The 25,200-nt window shown below is 40.7% G+C and overlaps 1 protein-coding gene across 1 annotated transcript in view; it reads left to right on the top strand.

Moving 5' to 3' along the window:
• Positions 1–25,200, top strand: part of DNAH11 (dynein axonemal heavy chain 11) — a 261,889-nt gene that overhangs the window by 123,713 nt on the left and 112,976 nt on the right. The window contains 7 exon segments of the mRNA XM_067562084.1: positions 3,626–3,865; positions 4,972–5,133; positions 6,879–7,072; positions 9,584–9,746; positions 13,481–13,604; positions 14,425–14,567; positions 20,534–20,695. Of these exon segments, the coding sequence (XP_067418185.1) occupies positions 3,626–3,865; positions 4,972–5,133; positions 6,879–7,072; positions 9,584–9,746; positions 13,481–13,604; positions 14,425–14,567; positions 20,534–20,695 (1,188 nt within the window).

Raw genomic sequence — 25,200 nt, 5'->3', positions numbered from 1 at the left:
GCCATTATCCAGCACACAGGAGATTCCTGCTCTTTACAGTGGGCCCAGAGCATTTCCAATACAGAGTGCTTTCCTTTGGCCTCTCAGCGGCCTCATGAGTCTTTACAGAGACTCTGGTTGTGGTAGCAGCCTACCTGAGCTGACAAGACAACCCAGTATTTCCCTACCTGATGACTAGCTGCTCATGGGATGGTCATGTCAGAAGGTGCAGGTGATAGTCACTTCCTTACTCGACCTATGTCACACTTTAGAATTTCAGGTAAAATTCAGAAAAGTCGAATTCAACCCCCACCCCTCATCCCCAAGAGCTATAGAATTTATAAAAGTGAATCTGGATTTGATTGCAGCCAGGGCATGCTGACCTCGGAACAGATTCCTGCTGGTGAGACCTTATTTCTCAACTTTAACTCAGCCCTCAGACATCAGTCCAGTCCCGCTTGATCCTGCTGAACCACATGGCCTCATGCACCCATGCGATCCCCATCTATGGTGCCTCCAGACATGGTTCAGAAGAGTCTGTGCTCTGAGTAGAGACCCCTCTGGACAAACAGGTCTCACTTCCTTGGAGTGTCCTGTTGTCAGTGACCTAGTGGGAGACAAAGGACATTGTCTGTGTAGGGAATCCCTTTGTTCCCACTCCATCCTCAAAGATGCTCATGATAGATGCCTCCCTGCTGGGATGAGGAGTGCACCCAAACAACCACATGGCTCAGGCCTCCTGACTCCATGGGAGTCTACACTGCACACCAACTTTCTTGAGCTTTGGGTAGTACCCGAATGCAAGAGATTCCTGCAAGCGGTTATTCAAGAGATTCTTGCCCTTCGTCAGGTCCTCTCATGTCCAGGTCAGGTCAGACAATATGACCTCTGTTTATTATATAAACAAACAAGGGGGAGCAAGCTTCTCCCCACGCTGCAGAGAAGCAATCGAAGTCTGGAACTGGAGCATCCAGTCTGCAGACATTCCCCAAGGACTATGTGTGGGAGCTTCATGCTTTGGTGATCCAGCAGATTTTCAGCAGTGGGGATTTCCATCTTGGGATCTCTTTGGAACCCAGAGAAACAGGAAACAGGAAATATTGGGATTACTGCTCTCAAGACAATTCCGATAGGAATGCCTTCCTAGTAGAGTGGTTGGACTTGTTGATGTACTCATTGATGTACGCGTTGCCTCCTGTCCTCCTGCTTCTTTGCATCCTCTGGAAGAACAAAGCAGCAGTAATCCTGATGGCCAAGGCCGTTCTGGTTCACCACAATCCTGCAGTTAACTTCTTGCCCGTGCATATACTTATAGCCATTCCTAAGCCTACTGCTGCAGAATGGAGGCAGGACCAGTCACCCCAATGCAGAGTCCCTCACTGATAGCCTATTTTTTGGATAGGTACTGAACCTAGAGAAATCTTGCTATACTTCCATGAGAAAAAGGTTCTCCCTGTGGTGTCAGCAGCATCACTTACCTCTGAAGGAGTCCAGGATCTCTCTTATCCTGGAATATTTTCTCTTCTAGAAGTCATCAGGCCTATCCATCAGCTCACTGCAGATACATTTAGCAGTATTAATGGCTTTTCATCCTCCAGTGGAGAACTGCCCAGTTTTCACTCACTTCATAACAGTAAAGTTCTTAAAAAGCATTGTCATAACATTCACGCTGGTATTTAAACCTATGCCTGCCTGGGACCTGAACTTGCTTCTTTTGGCACTTATAAATGCACCATTCAAGCCCTTGGCCTCTTACACTTTTCAATGAAGGTAGGCTTCCAACTGCTATCACCTTGGCAAGGAGAGTGAGTGAGTTTTGGGGCCCCAGTGGTGCACTTAACTTTATATGATCTTTCCCAGAGACTAGTACTCCCTGAGATTACACCAAAAGTTTATCCCCGAGGTTCCTTCTGACTTTCACTTGAACCCAAAAGTCCACCTACTGTATTTTACCCCAAACCTGAAAACTGTGGTGGGAACAAGAGACTTCACTCCCTGGATGTGCACAGGGATCTAGCCTTCTACCCGAACAGGATGAAGCCCTTTCAAAGATCTTGAAGGTTATGCATCTCCATTGCTAAGAGGATGGAAGGGGAAGCAATGTCTTCCCAAAGACTCTTGAAATCAGTTTCCAGTTGCATCCTCATCTGCTATGAACTTACAGAAGCCCCTCCTCAGTCTGTCAGGGCTCATTCAACCACTGTTCAAGCTACCTTGGTGGCTTCCGTACAAGGAATTTGACTTTAGGAGATCTGTCGAGCAGCAACATGGGGCTCCACTCGTATGTTGCCTGGACATTATGTCCTAGTTCAGGCTTTGTTTGAGGATGGTTCCTTTGGTTCAGTGATTCCTGTGAACAGTGGTGCAGAGCACCTCTTTTCTGTCTTCGCCTCAGTAAGCACTGCTTTGGGAGATACCCACAGTGAATATTTATGGGGACCAGCACTTGAAGAAAAAAGGAAGATTACTTACCTTGTGGTAACGGGATGTGTGTTCCTCATGCATATTCACAACCCGCCCCCTTCCCCTTTGCTTTGGATCCTTATACTAGGGTTATGTGTGGTAGAGTAGGAACTGTTCCAGAGGGGTAGCCGTGTTAGTCTGTATACAGCAAAAACAATGAGAGTTCTGTGGCACTTTAAAGACTAACAAATTTAATATTTGCAGACATAAGCTTTCGAGAGACTTCAGCTCTCTTCTTCAGATGCAGTAATACAGAAAATAGGTAACACAGAGGCTTATGTCTGCAAATGTTAAATTTGTTAGTCTTTAAAGTGCCACAGAGTAGGAACTGGAAAGGTGGTCAATCCGCACTGCCCATCCCATATGCCCTTGGTTTGGAGCTGGAGGAGCAGAGAGTGCAGGCAAGGACTAACGGATGCTGCTGTTGAAAAGTTTCTGGTCTCGGGTGCACGGAGCACGTGCACACTTGCAGTGAATACTTAGAGGTGCCACACGTCACAAAACTCCAGTTTCTATAAGGTAACCTTCATTTACAAATTCCTGGGCCATGTTCTCTGGCCTGCTGCTCCTGTAGTACATGTGAACCTCCATGGAGAGGAAATCCCCAGGAGGGTTATTGCAGCCCCAATCTACTGCAGTCCCTGGCACAGAGGGTGGGAATGGGCTGTGACTGGAGTACACCGCTATCCCTGGCTGGCAGCTGGCTAGTCGTAGTTAGAGCTCCATGGGGATGGCTGTACATGAGCATCATGGCTGGGGCCAACATACAAGTAGTCTCAGAAGCAGGGTACCACAACCACCTCCCTTGTGGCCCCTCTTAGGGTGTGTGTGCGTACACTGCATTGGGGAGCCGGGCTAGACAGACTTGAGCTAGTGCACTAAAAGTAGCGATGTGGACATTGCGGCTCAGTCTACAGTTTACAGTTGCAAGTCCAGCCAACCCCTGGGCTTGAGAGCCCAAGCTGAAGCCCAAGCCACAATGCTCATACTGCTATTTTTAGCGTGCTAGCTCATGCCTTGCTCGAGCAAGTCTGTCTGTCCAGGCTGCAGTGTAGACATTGCTGTGTGCCACTCAGGGTGTCAGCCTCTTTACCTCAGTCTATTGGAATTATCAGCTGGTCATTGACTTCACTTCTGTCTTCTCTCAGAATAATAAAAATCTTAATTTTTTTCTTATTTTCAGAGACATTTCACAGTGTTTGCTCTGAATTTCCCTTCTGCTGCTGCCCTGAACACCATCTATAGCAAGATCCTTGATTTCCACTTCCAGCGGCATGTTTTTAATCCGTCAGTGTTAAAGAACGCTCCAGCCATGATCCAAGCAGCAATATGGCTTCATCAGACTATGGTTCAGAACTTTCTGCCAACTGCAATAAAATTCCACTACATCTTTAACCTAAGAGATCTTTCAAACATCTTCCAGGTCTGTATCAGACTGGCTTTCATTCTGGGCACAACACATAAATATTATTCGTAGTAGTAGTAATTTTTTATGTTTATTATAGTAGTGCCTAGAGATCAACCAAGAATAAGGCCCTATTGTGCTAGGCACTGTCCAAATAGTGAGAGACGGTCCCTGCCTTGAAGAGCTTACAATCTAAGTAGACAGACAGCAGGGGAAAGGGATGTAATGCTCAGAATGATGGTTTGCAAACATCATGTTAGTGCTATGATGTGTGTGTGTGTGTGTGTGTGTGTGTGTGTGTGTGTGTGTGTGTGTGTGTGTGTGTGTGTGAGGTTTTGTTGGAAGGGAAATAGCTAAATGGAAAGATAAAAGGAGAGGGGACAAAAAGGTGAAAGAAAGTGGGGAAGCAAAGGATGGGGGAATGAGGCTGAGGTAAAGAGACTGAGGCAAGGGATTGGAGCATGTCATCATGGGTTTGTCTTCACTATGATAAAAAGGTGTTATTTTTAGAATGGTTAGCTAGCACTCTAAAATTCTAGCATATATAAGGCAAGTTGTACTTTAGTACATTCTAGCTGGTTGAGTTGAAGCCTTGGGCTTGGATTAATGAGTTTAGGGCTTCAACTCAACCAGTTAACACATTCTAAATAGTCTTTTACTTCCTGGCCAAGACAGACCCTTTCAGATTTTCCTCAGTAATGCCTTGAAACAGGGCTATTTATAACTGGTTCATGGTGCTGGTTGTCCTCTCCATCCCACCATGAACCAAGTCCTCATACCTCACTGATCTACACTTGGCTCCTTCTTTCCAGCCGTGTGTTTTGAATTCCATTTATTCACAGTCTTGATGAACTGCAACACTTGCTAATCTGCAAAGGGATCCAGATGCAGATTCAAGAATTTACAGTCCAAAAGATAAATTATATATATATATTCACCTATTAGTTAGTACAATCAATTTCTGAAAAAAAGAAAATGTAATGAGCGTGGAAGGGAATTTTAGGCAAATGAAGTGACTTTTATATTTAAGAAAATAAAGGAGCAAAATCTGACTGGCATTCTAGAAATGTTGCTGCTGAGTGGCAGAATTTTTTTAAAATGTGGTTGCATTGTATTGTTTTTAGGGAATTTTATTTGCTACTCCTGATTGTTTAAAGCAACCAAATGATCTTGTATGTCTTTGGCTTCATGAGTCTTCACGTGTTTATGGAGATAAACTGGTGGAACCAAAAGACTGTCATTTCTTTCATAAAAAGTTGATAGACGGTGCACACAAGTATTTTGAGGTAAGGCTATAGACTGGAAATATCTCCTTTTGCAGTGTTGATTAAATGAAAGCTTTTCAGTGATATGTCAAATTTACTGCAACTGTAAATCACCACAAAAGTCCAATACTGTAGCCCAAGATGTTGCAGCCAATGAATGTGCTGATTCAGCATGCTCCCTTTAAGGTCATCTGCTAGCAGGGTTTCTATCAAGGAAAAGAAAGCACCTGACTGATGTGGTAGCAGGTACTAGCTTTCCAATGGTCATAATAAGTAAGGCTTTTTCAGTCTGATATAATTAATTCTGGTCTCTGCAAAGATGGTAATTTTCTTCTTGACTATAGTTCTCCGTTCAATGTTTGATTAGCTGTGAGGATTTTCAAGTATCTGCTGCACTGTTGTTAGGAACTTTAAGCAAACACTTGAGGTTGTCCTTCAAATGGAGACAATGACTTTCTCACTGACATGAAACTTCATACAGTTGGGTGTATCTGCAGTAACAAGATGGCATTTATTTTTTTTTTATCATAATTGCTTTGTGACACAAATATATTTGTTGAATACCTTTGTAGCTTTTTCCTTATGTGACTAATTTTTTCTTTTGCATTAGAGTTTTCCTTCAATAGTTTGACTGATTAACAAAACATATGCAACTATGTAATGCAAAATGAAATTATCTTTATTACTTAGTTTTTAACTGTGGCATTTATTTGGGCATCGGATCACATAGTTATAACAACATATAGTTTTGTCATCTGGGCACTTGCAAATAACATAAATATAAACCAGTGTTACAGAAAATAAAAAATAATTAGATACACAGTAAACAAAGTTTACAAATAAATACAGGTTACAGTTTCAGTTTAGATCTTTTGAGCTAAATTCTTGTCTGATTTACAATGCAGCTACAAGGAGTATGTCTTTTTCCTCTTACTTTATTTTGTTTTCTTTTAACAACCCTTTTATTAAACTTTACTACAACTCTCTCTCTTCTATCCTAACATGACATGTACAATGAACAAAATGTTTATCTAGTGCTGTCCATTATATAGGGCATGGCACAACATTGCATTGGGAATAATGCAGCAGAAAGCCAGCAAAATACATTAGCAGGATATTAAAACCTGTAGTTTCTTCCTGAATAAATGGTGTATTGGTGCCCATACCAAAGTGTGAATTAACTATTGAGTGCTGTGGTTCTTTAAAAACATTTATTGCTCTGAAATGTATCCATCATTTACCAGACAAGGCAGTGGGAATGTTGTCTGAAATAAAGCAGGGGGGAAAGAATTTTCTTGAATTTTTTTGCCCAAAAAAACTCACCCCCAAAAAATAATTAAAGAAGCAGTTTTCACTTTGACACTTTGGGTCCTCCCTCCCCACACACGCACTTTCACCCTTTTACATTTTGCTGCTGAAAAAGCAGTGGTAAGAGGAAGAATGGGTGGAAGGGTGTGGGGTGTTGGCAGGGAGCCAAAAATTGAAAAATGGAAATCTTTTGTGAGCTTGTATGTTTCATTTATTTTATTGTTGAAAAATTGGAAAATTTAGAAAAACATGCAATTTTTCTGGAAAAAAATTAAGGAAGTTCATTTATTTTTAGAAAAGAGTATCAAATCAAAACTTTTAATCAGCTCTAAGCTGAACCTTTTCAGCAAAGTCTATCTGTTAGGCAGTATTGAGGGCTTTCTTGTTGGACCTGCCATTACATGTAGCACATTTCCTATGTTTTTTGACATTTTCTTTTTTCTCTCCCCACTTGCTAGGGTGTGGAAGATCACATTCTGTTCCAGTGCCCACTCATTTACTGCCATTTTGCAAATGGAGTAGCAGATCCTTACTACATGCCAGTCAAGGAATGGAAAATACTGAGGAAGATACTTACAGAGGCTCTAGAAAGCTACAATGAGCTTAATGCTTCTATGAACCTAGTTTTATTTGAAGATGCCATGCAGCATGTGTAAGTAGACTTCTTGTAAAAGCCCCATTTAAATGCTTATTTATGCATAGATCATACAGACAGGCTTGGAGGAGATGCTGCTATCAGAGAATTATTGGGTAAGAAATTGCCTCTTTTTGCTATATCGAAGTGCTCACATTTTTACAGATTAGTAGCATTTTTAATAAAATAATTATATTGAGAGGACCATCCAGCATTGTTCAGAGTGACAGAACTTCTCTGATACCCTTATGGAGATGCAGGTCACGAGTCTATAGTTACAAGTAAACTGGAATTTAACCATAAAGATTTTTATGAGACATTACTAGTAAATCCACTAATTTATTAATTAAAATAATTTTAAAATGGGTTCTTTGAAAAATTTAGTATCTGTGTCAGTCTTTTGTTTAAGGAAGAGAGGGTGGACATATGAAAAAAATGATCAATTATCTTTAAAAATCAGGCTAATCTAATCTGGGACCACAAACATTAAAATCATATGGTTATTGTGTAGTGTCACTACAAGGCAGAGTTTAAGGTTTTTTGGGAGCCTTAACTGTACATTTCCCTACTTTAACATGTAGATTTCTTGTAAGCACAATCTTAACTCTGAATTTCCTTGTTTTATAATACTTGCATACAACATCCCTGTAATATGTTTTACCCGTAGGTTACTAATATGTACTCTCAACCTTATATCCATCTTACTGTTTTTTGTCTGGGACTGTATATTGGTGTCCATCATGGCCAAAAATATTGCAGTGCAATTTTTGAGGTCCAAGTTAAGCTACAGTAGCTATGTTTACTAACAATGGAAGCAACTGAACAATTTTTCTGTTTTCAGGAGTTGAAGGAAGGATTCTTCTGAGTCAGTGCAGTACAGATTCAAAATTGCTTCTACTTTTCACCATTTAGAATCTCTGTCTAATATACCCAGTCTCTCAATTAACATGCAACACTGTGGTTCTCAGGGAGTTATAGCATTCCCTGCTGACAATGTTTAGTTCTGCTAATGCAGTTCCTATGGTTTGTGGTGCCAAAACTTCTAAGATGGAACCTTTTCTTATTGTTAAGTTGTACTAGTATTTCTGCCTCTTTGTTGTGTTTTATCTACCACTGTGAGAGTCATCCTTAACAAAGTAGCCCACTGTGGAAATCTCAACCCAAGCAGAGAAAAAAGTTGTTTAAATTAGAAAAATAACCCTATGGATTTTTCTTGAGGGTTGTGCACTCTGTTCTCCTAATTGGGAAATTTAAGATTTAACTATCAGAATGCAGAAACCTTCTCTTGAAATGTTGGCAGCGCATTAACTTCTCACTGACAAAGTCTAGATAAGTCCTCTAAAGCTTTCCTCCCTGTTTTTCTTACTCTTAGAACCAATTATCAAATCAGTTTAGATTCTTGCCAAGGATAGCTTTGCCTGTGAACTCAACATATCAGTCTTCATTTAACAGGTTAGCTATTCTCCTTTCAGGAGGTATCCATATTAGACACAAATCCTCTTCTACTGTTTAATTCAAAAGAGTTCACTCAAGAACATATGTCAGGAATGATTTCTGGAATGGGATATGATCCGGTATGATGACAATGTCTAAATTATTACACCATATCTAGGGTATGCAGTGAAACAAAAGCTTCAGGTGTCTTCACCAGTTTCTGTTATGGTGATATTGAACAGTAATAACCCTAGAATCAGATGACTTAAAATTTTGAAAAACAATTTTCAGGATATTTTTTTAATTATGATTTTTTTCAGGGTTTTTTTTTTGCTAGTTCAACCTAGACTATTATTTATAATATGTCTGTTTTCTCTTTAACTCTTAGCAGCACTGATATGTGGGCAAAAAATACCAAAACACTTCCAACAGAGCCTCATGAGACTAAATCATGGTTATTCTGGGCCAAGTTCTCATCTGGTGTAAACTGGCACAGCTGCATTGACGTCATCTGAGAATTTGGTCTGCAGTTTAATATCACCTTGGCTTAGGATGTTTGGTGACTAGTCAAGTTCTTTCTTTAAACTCTAAGCTAAAAATGCCAGGTGTAAATTGAAGGCTAATGTTCAAACATGTCTTCATGAAGTGATTTTGGAGCAAAATTTAGTTAATCCCTTTGTCTTGGTGGTCCAGATCTCCTAATACTAAATGCCTGATGCGCTTCTAGGGCTTGATCAATGTTCACTGAAGATAAATTGAAGTCTTTCTACTGACTTCAGTAGGCATTGATTAGGCTTTTAAAATATGGCTTAGCAAGTGACCACCCTAAAGGTTGTACATCCAGTGAACTCAGGTGGAGGAATGGTGCTACGTCTTCTATGATATCTGGGCAAGACTCATCTGCCTATCAAGGTTTCCAAATTTTGGGGGAAGTTGGCAATTGAAATGTGAGATGATAATAGCATGTATATGGAGTTCAAGAACACCCTAATACAAAATTAGTTAGAATTGTAACTTACATTTAATCAAGGGAAATTAGAAACTGAATTAATATGGTTCTTGTATTCTATATTGTATTCATTTTTCCATCATCAGGTGCCGTATTAGTCGTATCTTGGAAGCCCCTCGGGGTTATGCACTTCTTATTGGAGTAGGCGGTAGTGGAAAACAAAGCTTATCTAGGCTGGCAGCATACATCAGCTCCCTTGATGTGTTCCAGATCACGCTGAGGAAAGGCTATGGGATCCAGGACCTCAGGGTAAATGAATAGATGTTATTTGATTCTCCTGAGAATTAGTGATTTTGAGAAGTTGCTGTAATAACAATAAAAGTGTAGGAAGAGCAGTACAACTTGAGGTTAGAACTGGGCAAAAATTTTCAGACCAAAAAAAATTAAAAAGAAACTAAACATTTTGTTTGAACCAAACAATATTTTTTAACTTTTTCATTTCTCTGGAAAATTAAAATATGTTTGTTTTGGGTTGACCCTAAATTAATTTTTCTATTTGGTTTTTTTCATTGACCAGTGAATTGAAAAGTCCATTATTTTGATAGCTCTTCTTACAGTAACCAAACTTGCGGATCCTGTGGTTTTTAGCTGTGCTTTTTCAAATTTTATTTTCTTTAAATTTTCAACAGAGAAATTGTAGGTGGAAGGGTACTTTTGTGTCTATTTACATACTTTACAGTATTTTGGTAGTTTCCTTTAAATCCTATGGGAATTCCTCACCACTACCACCACCAGCACCACCACCCTTTCTCCCCTCCCTTCCCCCCCCCTCAGGATAGCTATTTTGTAAGCTACAAATATCTGGGTAAAAAATTAGTTTTTTGTGGTTTTTGGTGATCAGTTGTAAGATCATTAAGTGAATAAAATTGTTACATAGAGAATTGCAGGGCAAAATTCTGTCCTCTGCTATATATAAGCCATTTAAATCAATGGGGCTACTCATATGCTTAAAGCTAAGCATGTGCTTAAGTGATTTGCTGGATCAGGGCTGTATTGCTGAGGATCTTGGCAACTGAGTCCTGTATGCACTAATAGGGGAAGGGGGTTATATGGAAATTCTTCTCCCCCACATTCCTTGTGGAGCTGCAAGTGAAGATTCCATATCTACTGGCCAGAGTGCTAGATGAGGGTCTGTGTATGACCCTGGTTGGTGCACTATGGCCCCAATAGGAAATTATCTGCCAGTTTGGACTATGATCAATCCACTAGATCCTAGGCTTCATTGGCCATTAATTGCAAAAGGGAGGTACACCCTGTCTGTTTTTGGGACAACAGTAAGCTATGTTCCAATGCACAGTCCTACCCAAGCCAAGGTGAAGGCTCAAAACACACTATATAGTGGGTTCCATTCTACTTCCCATCCAAAGCATCCTCCATACATACAATAATAGAGAAGGTAGGATTTTGCCTATAGTGACTGGCAAGAGTTTATATTTTTATGCTGCTTTTCTTCCCTATTTGACGAATATTAATTTGAAGCCACCTGGAAGTTAAGGGGATTGCATGGAGTTTGTAATGGCAGAATTTGGAACTCATTGAGATGCTCTTGCTGCTTCATGGAAAACTCTTGTGAAGCATTCTAGTGAGGGACCTTTCTGAGCGTAGAGCCTTTTGTTCTCTGTATTCTTCAATTTTTGTGTGAAAACATAATTCTTGTATCCTGGAGACATCATCTTCTGCTTGTCTTTCTGATCATTTCTACAATTAATTGTGATGTCAGATTCAGAGAACAATGGCTTCAAGTGAAGACTTGAGGCTTGTCTACACTGCCCTGCAATTCAGACTACTGGAGTTGTAAACGTTCCCTGGTGCGGGTGAGAGGTGGTGGCCCTCCCTCTCTGTCAATTTCTGAGGGAGGCCACATCTCCCAGTGGCTATGTCCTGTGCGGAGGCTTAAACTAGAGAGGGAAATTAGCAGTTCTTGGCCACTGCGACCTACTGGGGCGATCCCAAAACCCTGGCCCCCAACCCTCTGGTGGGGCGATCCAGCAGTCTGGGGCCCGGCCCTCAGGCAGGGCAGGTCAGCCCGGCAAATAGTCTCTAGCCCTGTGTAGAGTGAACACACAGTCCACGGCCAATAATCTGTAGCCCTTGGCAGGGCAAATGAACAGTTTACAGCCCAGGCCCTCAGGCGGAGCAGCAAGGTAAATAGTCTGTAGCCCTGTGTAGGGCAATCACCCAAGGTTGGGCTTGGAAGGGTGGGAGGGGGACACAGGCCCACCCAACTTCACTGTGTCCCAGCCCAGGGCCTTGGCAGTGAGGAGGTGTTCCGTCACTGAGTCAGCGGGGCTCCAACCAAAACGTGTTGACTCAGCTATAGGCCATAACGCAAACAGACTGTCATCTGGCTTCCCTGGGCTCCTTCCTTCCCCCCTTTCCCTGGAGTACCTTGTTCTCTGAGTCATCATCAGTCTCCTCGGGGTGTTCTGCCAGAGGGAGGTTCCACAACCCCTCGGCCTCGTCGATTGGTGGCAAGTCTGGCATCTCCTCAGGGTCATCCGCATATGGCAGCTCCTCCAAGTTGCAAGGGCCAGGTACCTACTCTGGTTTGCAGGGGCTATGCATTTCTGGCAGCTCCTCCAGGTCACAGGGCCTGGGTACTTCCTTGGGTACACTGGGCTCAGGCAGCCCCGGCAGATCCTCCTGGCAGGGCTCCAGCTGGTGGACAGCTCTGGCAGTTTCTCTTCAGGGTAACGGTCAAGCTCCGGTCCCAGTACCCAGGAAGAGATGTCCTTCTCCCTCGGTTGCTCTCCCCGAGGGAGCTGGAAGGCCTGCCCTTTATACTTCCCCGTCCTGTCCCGCCTCTCTGTTTTCGGTCAGGTGGGGGTGGACTTCCGGGTTCCGCCCCCCCTGGGGGGGCTTGGCCCTCCCTCTCCATCAGTCTCCAAGGGAGTCCACATCTCCCAGTGGCTACAGGGTGTTAATGGTAATGTGCACCCAAGTGCTGGGCTCTGATTGCTCATGTGGACGGTGTGGGTGCACACCAAAAGGTTCCTAGTTCGCACTACTGTCATCCTGTTTGATGAGGACTATGTTAAGGTGAACCAAGAACCTTAGTTCACGCCCCCAGTGTCCACACATGGGAGTTATAGCATAGCACTTTGATGTGCACTGCAGTTCACACCCCTCTAGCCCAAACTGAGAGGCAGTGTAAACATAGCCTAAGATGTAGCAGCAGATGAACTTTTGCCCCAGGCAGTTGAGGAGGGGAAATGAGGCAGGAATCTGCCAGCCCCTGTCATAGCCCGAGGATATCTCTGTCACTGGACCACGTGACTGGCTTAGCATATAACCTGGCATTGGACATAATCTATATCACAAATGAAATCAAATTCATATACAGGTGATGTGTTCTCTTTTTTTAAATAATGTATTCTGTAATGTACAATGCCTAACACGACGTGATGCTGGTCCATGACTGGGGCTCCTAGGCTCTACCACAATACAAATAACAATAACACACCTTTCCTCTCTTAGTGAAATCATTAGTGAAATCTTAATGAAATCTGTGAAAAGCTATTTCCTGCAAAAAATAAACACAGAAACAAAACCTTTGCATTCTGCATACAACAGAAACAATAAGAAAACCAATCAAAAAGATTAAGCTGGCTTTTCTGTCTGATGCCCAGGTATTATTAGCATAATTAAAACTGTTCTCGAAAGGGAGTTACTTGGCAGAGGTGTTACAATATCAGTTTTCACTATATTAGGAGGAAATTTTTATTGATTAGCGGCCTGTTTTCATCAATACCACTTGGTCATGTCAAAACCACCGTTCTTGTAAATCAGATGTCTAAAACTGGAGGTAACCTGTTCCCCTCCCCACCTTTGAATGCAGTGTGGCAAGCTAAAGAGCTGTAAATAAATTGAAAGAGTTATGTAAAGGCAACGAGGCATTGCTATCAACTACATGCATTTCATGCCTTTTTTCCCCCTGTATCCACATTTAACAAAACATGAATGATTGCCTCTTTTCTTTACAGGGAGATCTTGCCAATTTGTACATCAAGACTGGAGCCAAGAGCATGCCCACTGTGTTTTTGCTGACAGATGCCCACGTTCCCGATGAACGCTTTCTTGTGCTGATTAATGACTTGTTGGCATCAGGTGATTAGACCAACACATTTCTTGAAAGATCTTCCCCAGTGACAAATGATCTGTGGTTTCAGTGAACTTTAGAGAGAGATTATTTGTCTTTGAGATGTTTGCAGAAGGAATCCTTTAGAAGAAGCCATCTAAACCCAGCTAACTTGAGTATTATACCGGGTTTGCTTAAGGAAGCAGTGTCCCCTTGAGAAGGCTAATAACAATGTCATGTAATTAATAGGTTGTAGACTTCATTTCCCTGATTCTCTTCTTTGCTTATGCCATTTTATACTAGTGTAATTCCATTGATTTAAATGCATTTATTCTGATTATACCAGTGTAAGAGAGAGGAGAATCGGGCTCCATTAACATTTTAGGCCAGGGTCTGGGTTCTGAATTTGGAGGTCACAAACAGGACTCAGACAGGTTATGACCAACATCCCATTCTTTATAGCCAGAGGGGAATCCTCAAACTCTTTTCACTTGTAACATGGGGTCACGGTCTGGAAAAGATTGAGAATTACTGTTTTAGAGGACATTACACTCATGCTTCATAGTGCTTCATAGTTCATAAAAGTAAAACGCAGACTTTTTTCACTTCAGAGAAAATTCTCTTTAGATAAAAGTGTATGGGTAGCAATAACTAGTTGTTGTTTATTCCCGTAGCACTTAGGAGCCTCAGTCATGGAAGAGTTTGCTGTTGTGCTAGTCTCTGTACAGACATGACAAAAAGACGGTCCCTGCTCCTAGATCATATAACACATACTTTAGTTAATAGTTTGGACTCTTGTTTTTTGAGACTCTTCTGACTTTCCCCTGCCCTCCTTATGTTGTTATGCAGGAGAAGTTCCAGATCTATTCAGCAATGAAGATATAGATGGCATTATTACAGGAATTAGGACTGAGGTCCGAAGTCTGGGTCTGATTGACACCAGAGAAAATTGTTGGAGATTCTTTTTGGACAGAGTGCGACTCCAGCTAAAAGTAAGAAAAATCACATGCAAGAGAAACTATGTAAAACCAGCAACTAAGGATGGAAAATTGGATTATATGAATATACTATAGAGTGTATTAAGAATCCAGTCCTCATAAGGACACTATGCATAAAGATGCACATTTCCACATGGGTAATGCTTTTGATAATGAGCTTACATTTATATAGTGCCTTTCATGCAGAAGGATCCCAAAGTAATGTACAAATGAGTTACAAACTATTGGTCTAATTCTTCCCTAAGTCTGTCTTGAAGTTAATGGAAGCTTTACCTGGGTAAGGATTGCTGAACTAGGCTGTGACGTTATGTGCAAGGGTGTATAGATACGGGCCTTATTAACACTGGGACTCTAGCCACTGGTTATCTGCACTGATGTAAATCGTGTCTGCCCTAAGCATTTGTACTAGTGACTGAAATTCCAGTGTAGAGTCCACTTCACTCCCTATCATAATGCAGTTGTTTTATAGGTAAAATGTTGGAGTTATTTAACGCAGCAACACTACAAAGCAATTTAGGGCAGGAAGTGAAGAAGAATGCCATATCCTATTGAAACCTACTGTAGGGGAGATGTTATATAGGCAAAATTCAGTTATCTTTGTTGGAAACTGGAAAACAGAAGCCAGCGACTCTGCTTGTGTGAAAAGTGTCAGGGGATCTTTAAAGGCTTTAAGGTCACACACATCTCAATTTTACATTTCGTCTAGATGGATAATAAGAATATTCAGTTTTATAACAGTAAATACCTTTTTTTAAAGAAGACATTTTGTAATAGATGTAAATGCTTGTACTGCAGGGATTAAGATGATCTCTAACCAATTTTCACCTCTCTTCACATCCATTGCTTTTTTGTTTCCTTTGCCTTCCTGTTCTGTTGCCATCACTTCTGTCCTCCACTGGTGATTTCTTCTTAAGCCCAGGGCTGTGGTGAACATTTGGTTACTGGACTCTGGAAGGCTTAGGAGAATTTAGTATGAATTGCATTCTCTACTGTTTTAGATTGTCAGGGCTGAAGTGCATCAGAGGTGGGGAAAGTACCTGCCCACTTTATGTTTAGCACTAGTTAATGTTAGTCTCTCAGTCTCATGAACGTCAAATTCATAGGCAATTTTTAAGAAAGGAGGAAAAAAGATGTGAATCCCTGTATATCTCTTCTCACTTTTTTCTTTTCCCTTCCCTTCCCTTTGTACCCCTCTGACTGCTCCTATGATTTCATTATTTTTAAAAGGCTTTTTAAAAAATCTGCTTTCAAAATGCCTCTTACCTTGCCACCGTTTTGCAGGTCTCCCACTGTGCAAATTACCACTTCTGGAGACAACAACAGGGGGTTTCTATTCACATTGCAAAGACTGTAAAGTAGAGATGTTGTAGTTCTGTTGGAGACATAAAATTCATGAGTTAACACGCTGGCAGATATCTGTGTGTACTTATGGTTATTGCTGGGTGACCCTCCTCCTGCCTACCTCCTTTCCCCAGATTCTCAGTGTAAACACAGACTAATAAGATATAAAAGAAAATACATTAAGGATTTCAATCAATTCCTGAACCTCAAGCTTAATGAAGTTAAAACATCTCTTTACTATTCAGCATTTTACTAAAATCAACACTATAGATTAAGCACCTGTTTCCTTTCTGATCACTGCTCATCTTGTACCATACAGTTAGGTCTGTGAGGAATCAGGAATCCAGATTAGAGCTGGGCAAATTTTGTTGACAAAACACCAAAATATGCATTTTCGGGTCTGAAACTATTAGTTGTATGTGCCTAATTCGTTTGAAATGTTTTGGTTAGGAAAAAAAAATGTGAAAGAGTCAAAACAAAATGTTTTAAGATGTTTCATTTAGAAAGAGTTGAATCATTTTGTTCCTACTTGATTCAAAATGGCATTTCAATTTTAAATATGGCCAGTTTAAAGAAAACACAAAAAATGGGTGAAAATGGCCAAAATGAATTTAAAAAACTGGGGAAAAATAGTTTTGGGTTGACTCAAAATGTTTTGGTTGATTCAAAACAATTTTTTTCTAGTTTTTCAATTAATCAAAAAAGTTTTTTTTTTTTTTTTAATTGTTTCATTTCAAACTGAATAGGATTCCACCCCTCCCCCCTCTCTCCGGCCCAAATTTTTCAATTCAGTTCTGGAAACAAAATCCATTGTTTGTTCAGCTCTTCTGCAAATTCAAAGAATCAAAGCGTAGTGTTCCTGTTTGGACCACAAAAGTAGAAGTGCAAAAGGCAATGAGTTGAGGTGTAGACAATGAAAGTTATAGAAAGAAAAAAGAAATGTATGTATGAAAGCTGTGGAAAGGCTGACACAGCGCATGCAAAACATTTGCTTAAAAAAATCAAAGGCAAGAATAAAAAGCAAAATGTCAGGATAAAAATGACAAAACTATTCTATCTGGAGCTTCAAAACAACTCTGCTATTAAAATGTGAGGCTGATATCAGTTTTGCTTTTGGTGATGTAAATCCTAGCAACTTTTTCTAAGATGACAGTTGCCTCAACCAGTTCCCCCCCTCTCCTAAATGACTGTTCATGCCTCACACCTCCCTCCCCCCCTTTAGTCATCTCCATCATTTGCTCTAGAGATTAGCTCCGAAATGCTTTTGCCTACTGGTCACCAAAATAAGCACTGGTGACAGTTTGTTAGCTACATCAGAGAAAATGCGAGAACACATGACTAGAATGTAAATTTTAAAATCTCAAGAAGTTCTCTGTGTGAGGACTGGAAAGCAGGTGGGATCTGTAGATAATTCAATAAATCCACAATTTATATGCCAAGAGGAAGTTAAAAGAAAGCAATCCTGAAATGTCAAGATTAGGTTTTCAAAGTGCTGCAATGCATAAAAAATACAGTACCTTGTAGATTCTAATGAGCTATTTTGATGTGGAAAAACCAAGTAAGCTTATGTAGAAAAGCATCTGTACCCCAAAAGTGCTGTATAAATAATAATTCCATATGTTTAATTAAATAGGTTATTAAAAGTAATTATTATACCACAAAAATAATTGTGCCTAACATTTAGAAAGGAGAAAACTGCTGGTTGGGATGAAAGACTGAGAAAGTGTTAAATTCTGCGTCACTCCTTGCTTGGCAGTGTGTACAAAACTTTGGATTTTGATTGTCCTTGCATCAAAGGTACTCGGAAAGCTGGGTATGAAACCTGCATGAATGTGAGGAACTTAGTTAACTGGGGAAGAAGTAACAGCTTCATGAGCCTGCAACATAGTCTTGCAACATAAAAAGAGAATAAATACATGCAAAGATGTAATAAATACATCTTGGTGTTAAAACTGAACTGAGTGGTTGCAGAAAAGTAGGAGGGCTGAATGGAGGAGGGGGGAACCTGTATGAAGATCACAGAGCAGGGGACATGGGGCCTGAAAAAGTTCAGATAATTATATACACTTTTGAGATTCTCTAACAGAACCACTTATCCTATTTTTGTTCATCCAACTCTGGTTTAAAGCTTATTATTGCTGGCACATTCTCAAGTGCTATCCAGGATAAATGTACAAGTGAGTTATGGGTAGAGGTATTTGAGGTAAATATTAGAGAGGTGTTCCCTCTGTCTGTACATAAACCAGATCAACTGGGGAAAACAGAGTGACTGCAGCAAATCAAATATCCATTAAAACATGAAATAGTCGTCCCTCCCCCCATGCCACACATGAAAATAAATTCAATGAGATCATAGCTAAAGGCTAAAGGCGACTGAAGCATTGTGCTAAGCATGATGGAAATTGAATTGCTACATGTGAGCCACAATTAGCAAGATGTAAAAAAAGGTAAATGGAATAAAAAATAGTGAGGTAGCAAAACAGAGACCAGGGTCTCAAATGCATGGATTTGAGGCCTTAATTTAGTTCTTTATATATAGGATTTTTTCCAGTAACAGCCCAGTTGCCATCTTACTGTTTTGTACTCAACTGTCATTTTTGTATTGACAATTGTTTGTCTTCTTTAATTCATTGCTCCTTTTCCTCATCTCCCTTCAGTTTCTTCTCCTCCCTCACTGCCTGTCTTTCACTCTCTTCTCTCCCTCTCCCCATCTCCATAATGGTTTCCAAAACGACTGTTGAAATTGTGCTCTTTATGCTAACTTTCTGGCCAATAACATTCCCCTCTGAGAACAGTGCCAGCGGTTGTGTGAAGCTGTCAACGATCACACCGCCCTGCTTCATTTGTAAAGCCAGCACCATCCAGAAGAAGCATCACTTTGTCCCAATACCACAGATTGTGAATTCAATGACAATTTCCTTATTGCATTGGTAGTAAAGGGCGGAAGCACAGGGGGAAATCCCCATTACCATGCATTGATTTCAAGCTCTTCAAAGCTAGAACAGGCCAAGGACAAAGTGACAAAAACCAGATGGGTGGTGGTATTGCAATAGACTCTAGAGGTGCCAGTCAGTGATGAGGGCCTCCTTGTATGTATACACAGGTATAAAAAAAAGACAGTCCTTTCCCCCAAAGAATTTACAATCTGAGCATAATCTTCATTATTTGAATGGTAGAAGATTTCCCAGTTTGGGGTGATTACTGCTGAAATTTATTCACCTTTGCCTATAAGTGCAGATTGATTGCAACAAATTGTCCATCTGGGTTACCCCCTCAGGGAAGAATTTGTAGAAAACAGTTCTGCAGTAGTTAGCCTTTTATCTTTTCTCAGATATTCTGTTTAAGAGCTATCACAGCAGAGCGGCTGAGCAATTCCCCACTATTACCTTCTACTCATCCCAACTTGTCTTTCTCTTCCCTCCTTTCCCAATAGTCCACCATCCAGGCCAAATGTTATTCCTGACCAATCCTCTTTATTTTTCATCCTTCCTTGACTTCTCTTATTTCAGCCCTCTGTCTTTTCACCACCACAGCTTCCTTTATTGCTCTGCTTTTCTTTCCTTTTCAGCAGGCCTCACTTTGCTTCTTGACAATTTTCCGTGAATACATTATAACAGCGGTGACAGATGACTAAAGACGCAGAATAAACCTATCATCTATGCAGAGTGCTCCACCAGTCTCTGTCCTGGCTTCTGCAATTATTAGAAATGGTGATAATCAATTCTGGATGTTTTACAGTTTTAGTGAAAGTACTATTTGGGTATTTTACCCCTGAAATTAATAGTATTAAGATATTTAATCAAACAGATGTTGATACCACATGATTTGAAATATTCCTAAATAATAAGAGAAACAATGCATGTCATCCTAGGAGTGTAGATATGGGGGGAAAGACTCCTTCCCATCTTTGACAATCTAATGCTTGACATTCGGCTAATTATTTCAAATTAAACATAATGCCCTAAAAAGATGTTAAGTACAATAACTAGCCCCTCTGCCAGCTCCTCTGGAGTAGTTTTGGTAAAATGTTGTGATTTCAACAACAAATCAGTCTAATCACAGTATTTATTTATTTATTTAGATATTTTAGCCCTGATTTGGAAGCTGTATTCTGCTTTCCAGAAAGAATAATCCTTGGAAATGCATGTACAAACTATGAGCCCTTTTCTTTTTTTTTTCAGATGCCTTTTGAGGTTGCAGGGAGATATTGAAGCAGTGTTTAAATATTAGCTTTAACCTACATAAATTCAGGAATACCAATGCTGTTAGATTGGCTATCGGAATGAGTGGACTCTAGCTGTCTCTGTGTTGACAAGATTTTATGGTCACACTACTGATTTTACTCTACATCAAGCTGAGTAACTGAAACTAGCTTGGGGAGGGGGAAAAGGAACTCACAGGCAGGCATTGTTTGTATAATATACAATATAGTGAGTAAAACCTATTTGCATCAGGTAAAATTCTAATTTGCGTAAGTTCATTAGCTGCTAGGCTGATTGGAATTTTAGCTGTGAAACCACTTGCAGTGGCTCATTGCCATGGTTCACTACATTCCTTTCTTTAATTGCCTCAACTTGCCATGTAATTCTTTACTCTCTTTTCCCTCCTCATCTCCACAGATCATTTTGTGTTTCTCTCCAGTTGGTTCCACGCTGAGAGTTAGAGCTCGGAAGTTCCCAGCCATAGTTAACTGCACAGCTATTGACTGGTTTCATGAGTGGCCGCAGGAGGCCCTGCACTCCGTCAGCAGGAGGTTCATTGAGGAGACGGAGGTGATTGAGGTACAGAGTTTCAAGCTCGTCAGTCATATGAGAAAGCAACACAGATCCCTGAAAGATCAATAATTGAATAAGCTGGAAAAACAATTTCCTTTTTATTCCTTTTGCATATTCGTTGTCTTTTAAGGTTATAAAGCTCACCCCTGCTACTGACTGCATTTCTATGACAGGTCGCTCCTGGTTCCCTCAGAAGAATTTAAAGAGCTCTTCAGCAAGAGAAGAGGGGTGGGGGAGGGAAACAAGCTATGCACTCACAGCACTATCTTCCCCAAAATTTCCCTAGATGTTGAGCTTTTGGAGATCCCACAGACATGGGATTGCCCCAGGCCACGGGATATATTTAACCCTGTCAGTATAATTAGAGGTGTTCACTAGCACAGTAATAGACGGGGACAAAATATTTGCAGTCTACAGGATTGTTACCTCAGCAGAGCTACATGTTTTCTATCCATTGAAGTTCTAGACAGATTGAAATCTTCCCAGCAGCTACATGCATAATGCAGCCAGCAGTTTAAAAACTGGGTACTGAGTTATTTCCTCCCCTCAAGCTGGAGTCTGAAACTTGACCCAAAAAAAATCACATGACGGTACGTTTCCTTTTAGGCTTTCAGTGAGGGAAAAAAAGCCCAAACATAGCTCCTGTGATGGGCAGTGAGGCTTTTAAACAACCTGGCAGCTTTTTTCCAATAGTTTTTTCTCCAGTTTTGTCTTGGTGGCAGTAGGAAGAAAGGAGAGAGCCATTCATTAAAATACTTTTAAAGGACATTGACCTCCTTCTCTCAGAGGTGTTTTGTTTCTGTTCCTCTTTTAGCCTGATAGGGATGTGGTGGTACAATATATAACTGAATCAGGCAGGTGACTTCATTACCAATATGAAAGCATAGATAACCCAGTTCCTGATATTAAAGTGCTTGTTACTATATAGTTCAGATTAAGCCAGAGGAGGAGTTTAACCTCTTTCAACAACTCTGAAAATATTCCTCTGTGAGTTCTGCATCCCAGGATTTTGGAAAGACCAGGGATCCTCTTCCTTTTCACAATGTGTTTTTAGTTGTTTTTCTAAAATAGCTTGAAGTGAATTTGGTGGTTGTGAAGCAGAGGGACGCTTAGCAGAGGCTAGCGTGCCAGTTTCTATATGCATGGGTGGCTGGATCTCGACATCAATAAATGCTGCACAATTCAGGGATTGGACCTCTTTTGGTCAGAGACTACCCAAGGGCATGATACCAGCTTGTGCAGTGGTTTTGTGATGAGCTACATGCCAATTTGAACTCTGAACTCCAGATGTGAAAAGTTGGTACATTAGCTCACTGAGGCCCCTCGCTCCCTCACATGTGGCTATTTTTTAAAGTTAGAATCTAATATGTGTGGAAATTTAGTGCAGGGCATTGGTACACAGTTACATTTATAAGCAAGAAAGATGTAGGGAAATTGTTGGTTTTAGTTCCGGTTAATTCAAACATATGTTGGTTCAGTGGCAGTCAGTGTGTAGCAACCCTGATTTACAGGGGATTGTACTTCTATTGTTCCTGGGTCCGTCTGGTGATATAAAGGATTTGTAGAGATCAGAAGCGCAGGATTTCAAACGTGCCAGTTGAAGAGCCTAGCATCTCAAGTTAGCTATCTCTTGGCAAAGGAGAACCCCGCAGGGAGAGTTTCCAAGCAACTGAACACAGTGGGAATGACAAAAGCTGTAACTGAAGGTCTGGCAGTGGCAACAGGTAAGATATCTCTTAGAAAAGAGCGTGAAGAACTTGATGTCACCAGTTAGATGCAATAAGGACTGGAACTTTGGGAAAAGAGACAACAGTTTTCTGCTGGATTAATATATTCTCTGTTACCGTGGTAAACATCTGATTTCTGTGGTAAACTGTAGTTATCATTTGAAAAGCCTAAAGAGGAAATAATATTTTAATGTGAAGGGAACTGCCACATTTGCAGCATTTGTACTCCATTCAGAAGGAACAAATACAAAATTATTATAGAAGAGAGTAAAGAGAGTATAAGGGGCCTCTTTGGTGATCTTTACATCTTGGAAGCAGAGATACTTTGTGTCCTTTACCTCTTGTGCCATTGACAGTAATCAGTGCCAAGCAACTTGTGATATGAAGAGTGACCAATGACATCTACTGGCTGTGGAGAGACTTGCTTCACTTCTTATCTCAGTGTCTCACATCACTGTTTGGTGTAGCCAGCTCTACCGTGGTATACTGATGCCTCCTATAGGATTCTAAGAGCAAGAGAGAGAGACACTTAGAAATCCTTACAGTTTTATATATATCAGACCCCAATTAAACAGCCTGATCTTGCCTTGTAAGGCATTTAATGAGATTTTGGTGTTAGGGCACCTGAACATTTCTTTTTACTGTTTTATTAAATTACACATTCCTGTTTAGTTTAAAGGAGAAATGCTGATAATGTGCAGAAGAGAAAGCGTGTTTATGGTGCACTTTCTTTTGTCTAAAGGTTAAACATATGTATTTTGATTTGAATGAATATAAACTTGATCATTTCCTTAATAAATTTTAATCCACACCAAGAAGAACACACGTCATCACAATTTAGGCTTTTAATATTAACTGAGCCTTTGTTAAGAATAATGTTTTTACATGGTGTAAAGTACCTGCTTTGGACATCTAGAAATAATTCATCAATAGGAGAAAATATGTATGTGCATGTGTGAGTCTCATTTGTACACATGCACAAATGAGTGGATAACTGCCCCAAAGAAATATTTTTCCTATTCAGCCTAATAATGAAATAATGGCAATTAACCAAACAGACAAAATAGTCTGACATTTTATCATTATCAGGCATTTATTTTAGGACCCTGTCTCAGCACACTCTCTTCTCAGAGTAGCATTTGATGGCCGAGACAGTCCAGATAATGTCTGTGGGTATGTGAAGCCAATTAGAAGACTAGCATGGTAAAACAGCATGGTAAAAAGACCAGCAAGAGGGGAGGGGGCAGGAGTGGAAGGGGTAGGGCAGACCTGGAACAGAGAAGGACAGAGCAGCTATAACAGTTGTCTTTTTAAAAAAAAAAAACAAAAAAAACCAACCTACGGGAGACGGAAGAGAAGCAGAAATGAATCAGAAAGGAAGGTGAGGTGAGTAGCAAAGAGGGCATCTGAGAGGAGTAGAAAGGGTTGTGAAAGAAGAATGATCAGAGAGGAATGGGGCACAAAGGGAGGGCCAGGAGAACAGCTGAGGAGTATTGGGGAAGCAGGGTAGGAGAGGACCACCCTGAAAAACAGCGAGAACCTAACTGGTGTCTGGCCTCCTCTGGCAGCTGAAAGGGATTTATGTGCATGGGTTTTTCCCTTTTTCATTTGTAGTGCTGTTGTGTTTCATAGGTAGTTCAATTTGCTTCATTTTAGATATTTAGGGAAATCCTTTTATCTCCCCTTATCAGAAGGGGCTTGTTAGCCACAGCTCATGTATGTCCAGACTGTTGGCATGTATTATGATCATGCCGTCCAGTAACTTGGGAAGATGAATGCCAGATCTACAGTTAAGCATTTGGTTATTGATATAACCTACCCTCAACTTTTAATTGTCCCAAACCCATGTTTTAAGAAAACCATACTAAATACACAAGAAGTGTTCGTCTGAAGCAGATTTTGAAACTGAGCTGTAAAAGAAAAAAAAATCACTACAAGTAAAATATTACAGCTCAGTGAGTGACCCCTTTAAAAATCAACTTCTGGGTTTAATGCCAACTCTCTTGTGGCAAAAGAAAACAGAAAAAGTCAGGCTGGTGCTGGAGAGTAACTGGATTTTGTGTTTAGTTTAGGATTTAGCATTCAGCGTCTACAGGTTAAGAGAGAAAACAAGGTTTCTCCCCATCTCTCGAGTGAAATCCTGGCCCCACTGGAGCCCATGGGAGTTTGAAACCAAAAGCAAATTGGACCAGGATTTCACACCTATTGTTTAATAAGTCTAACACCGTCTTTGGGATGGGGGGCAGGGTTGGCAACATCCCAAAGCTTCATTCTGATCTGTTACTAGAATCTCTGGGTGCAGCTAGGCAGTGGTGGTTATTAAACATCACCGTGTTCCGGGGGACTGAAAATGTAATCAGAGAATTTCATTTGGACTAACAGAGGACTTACAATGTCTCTTCTGCAAAGCCCACATAGATTCCCAATAAACTCCTTTTTTGCTGTATTTTTGAATTATGTGTTTTAAAAAATCAGCTATTTGACGGATTGGAGCAGCAGGATTTCACCTGAATTGCAGAAAAGGGGCACTCAGTTCTTTCTCTTCTTGCTTCCTGTGCAAGGGCTAGAAATACCCGAAGAGACACAAAATAAAATGTATGAAGATCAGTGGAGTGGTAAATGATGAAAACAGGGCAGTCATGCAGAGCAGGCTGGATTGCTTCGTAAACTGGGCCCATACAAATAAAACATTTAATACAACCAAATGCAAAGTTCTACATCTAGGAACAAGGACTGCATGCGATACCTACAGAATGGGGGCTTTTACTATGGAAAACTGTGACT

This window comes from Emydura macquarii, unplaced genomic scaffold (genome assembly GCF_026122565.2).
Source record: "Emydura macquarii macquarii isolate MOO-44397 ecotype Brisbane River unplaced genomic scaffold, CSIRO-AGI_Emac_v2 contig_2422, whole genome shotgun sequence".
NCBI lineage: Eukaryota > Metazoa > Chordata > Testudines > Chelidae > Emydura > Emydura macquarii.
This window is presented reverse-complemented; position numbering and strand designations above follow the sequence as displayed.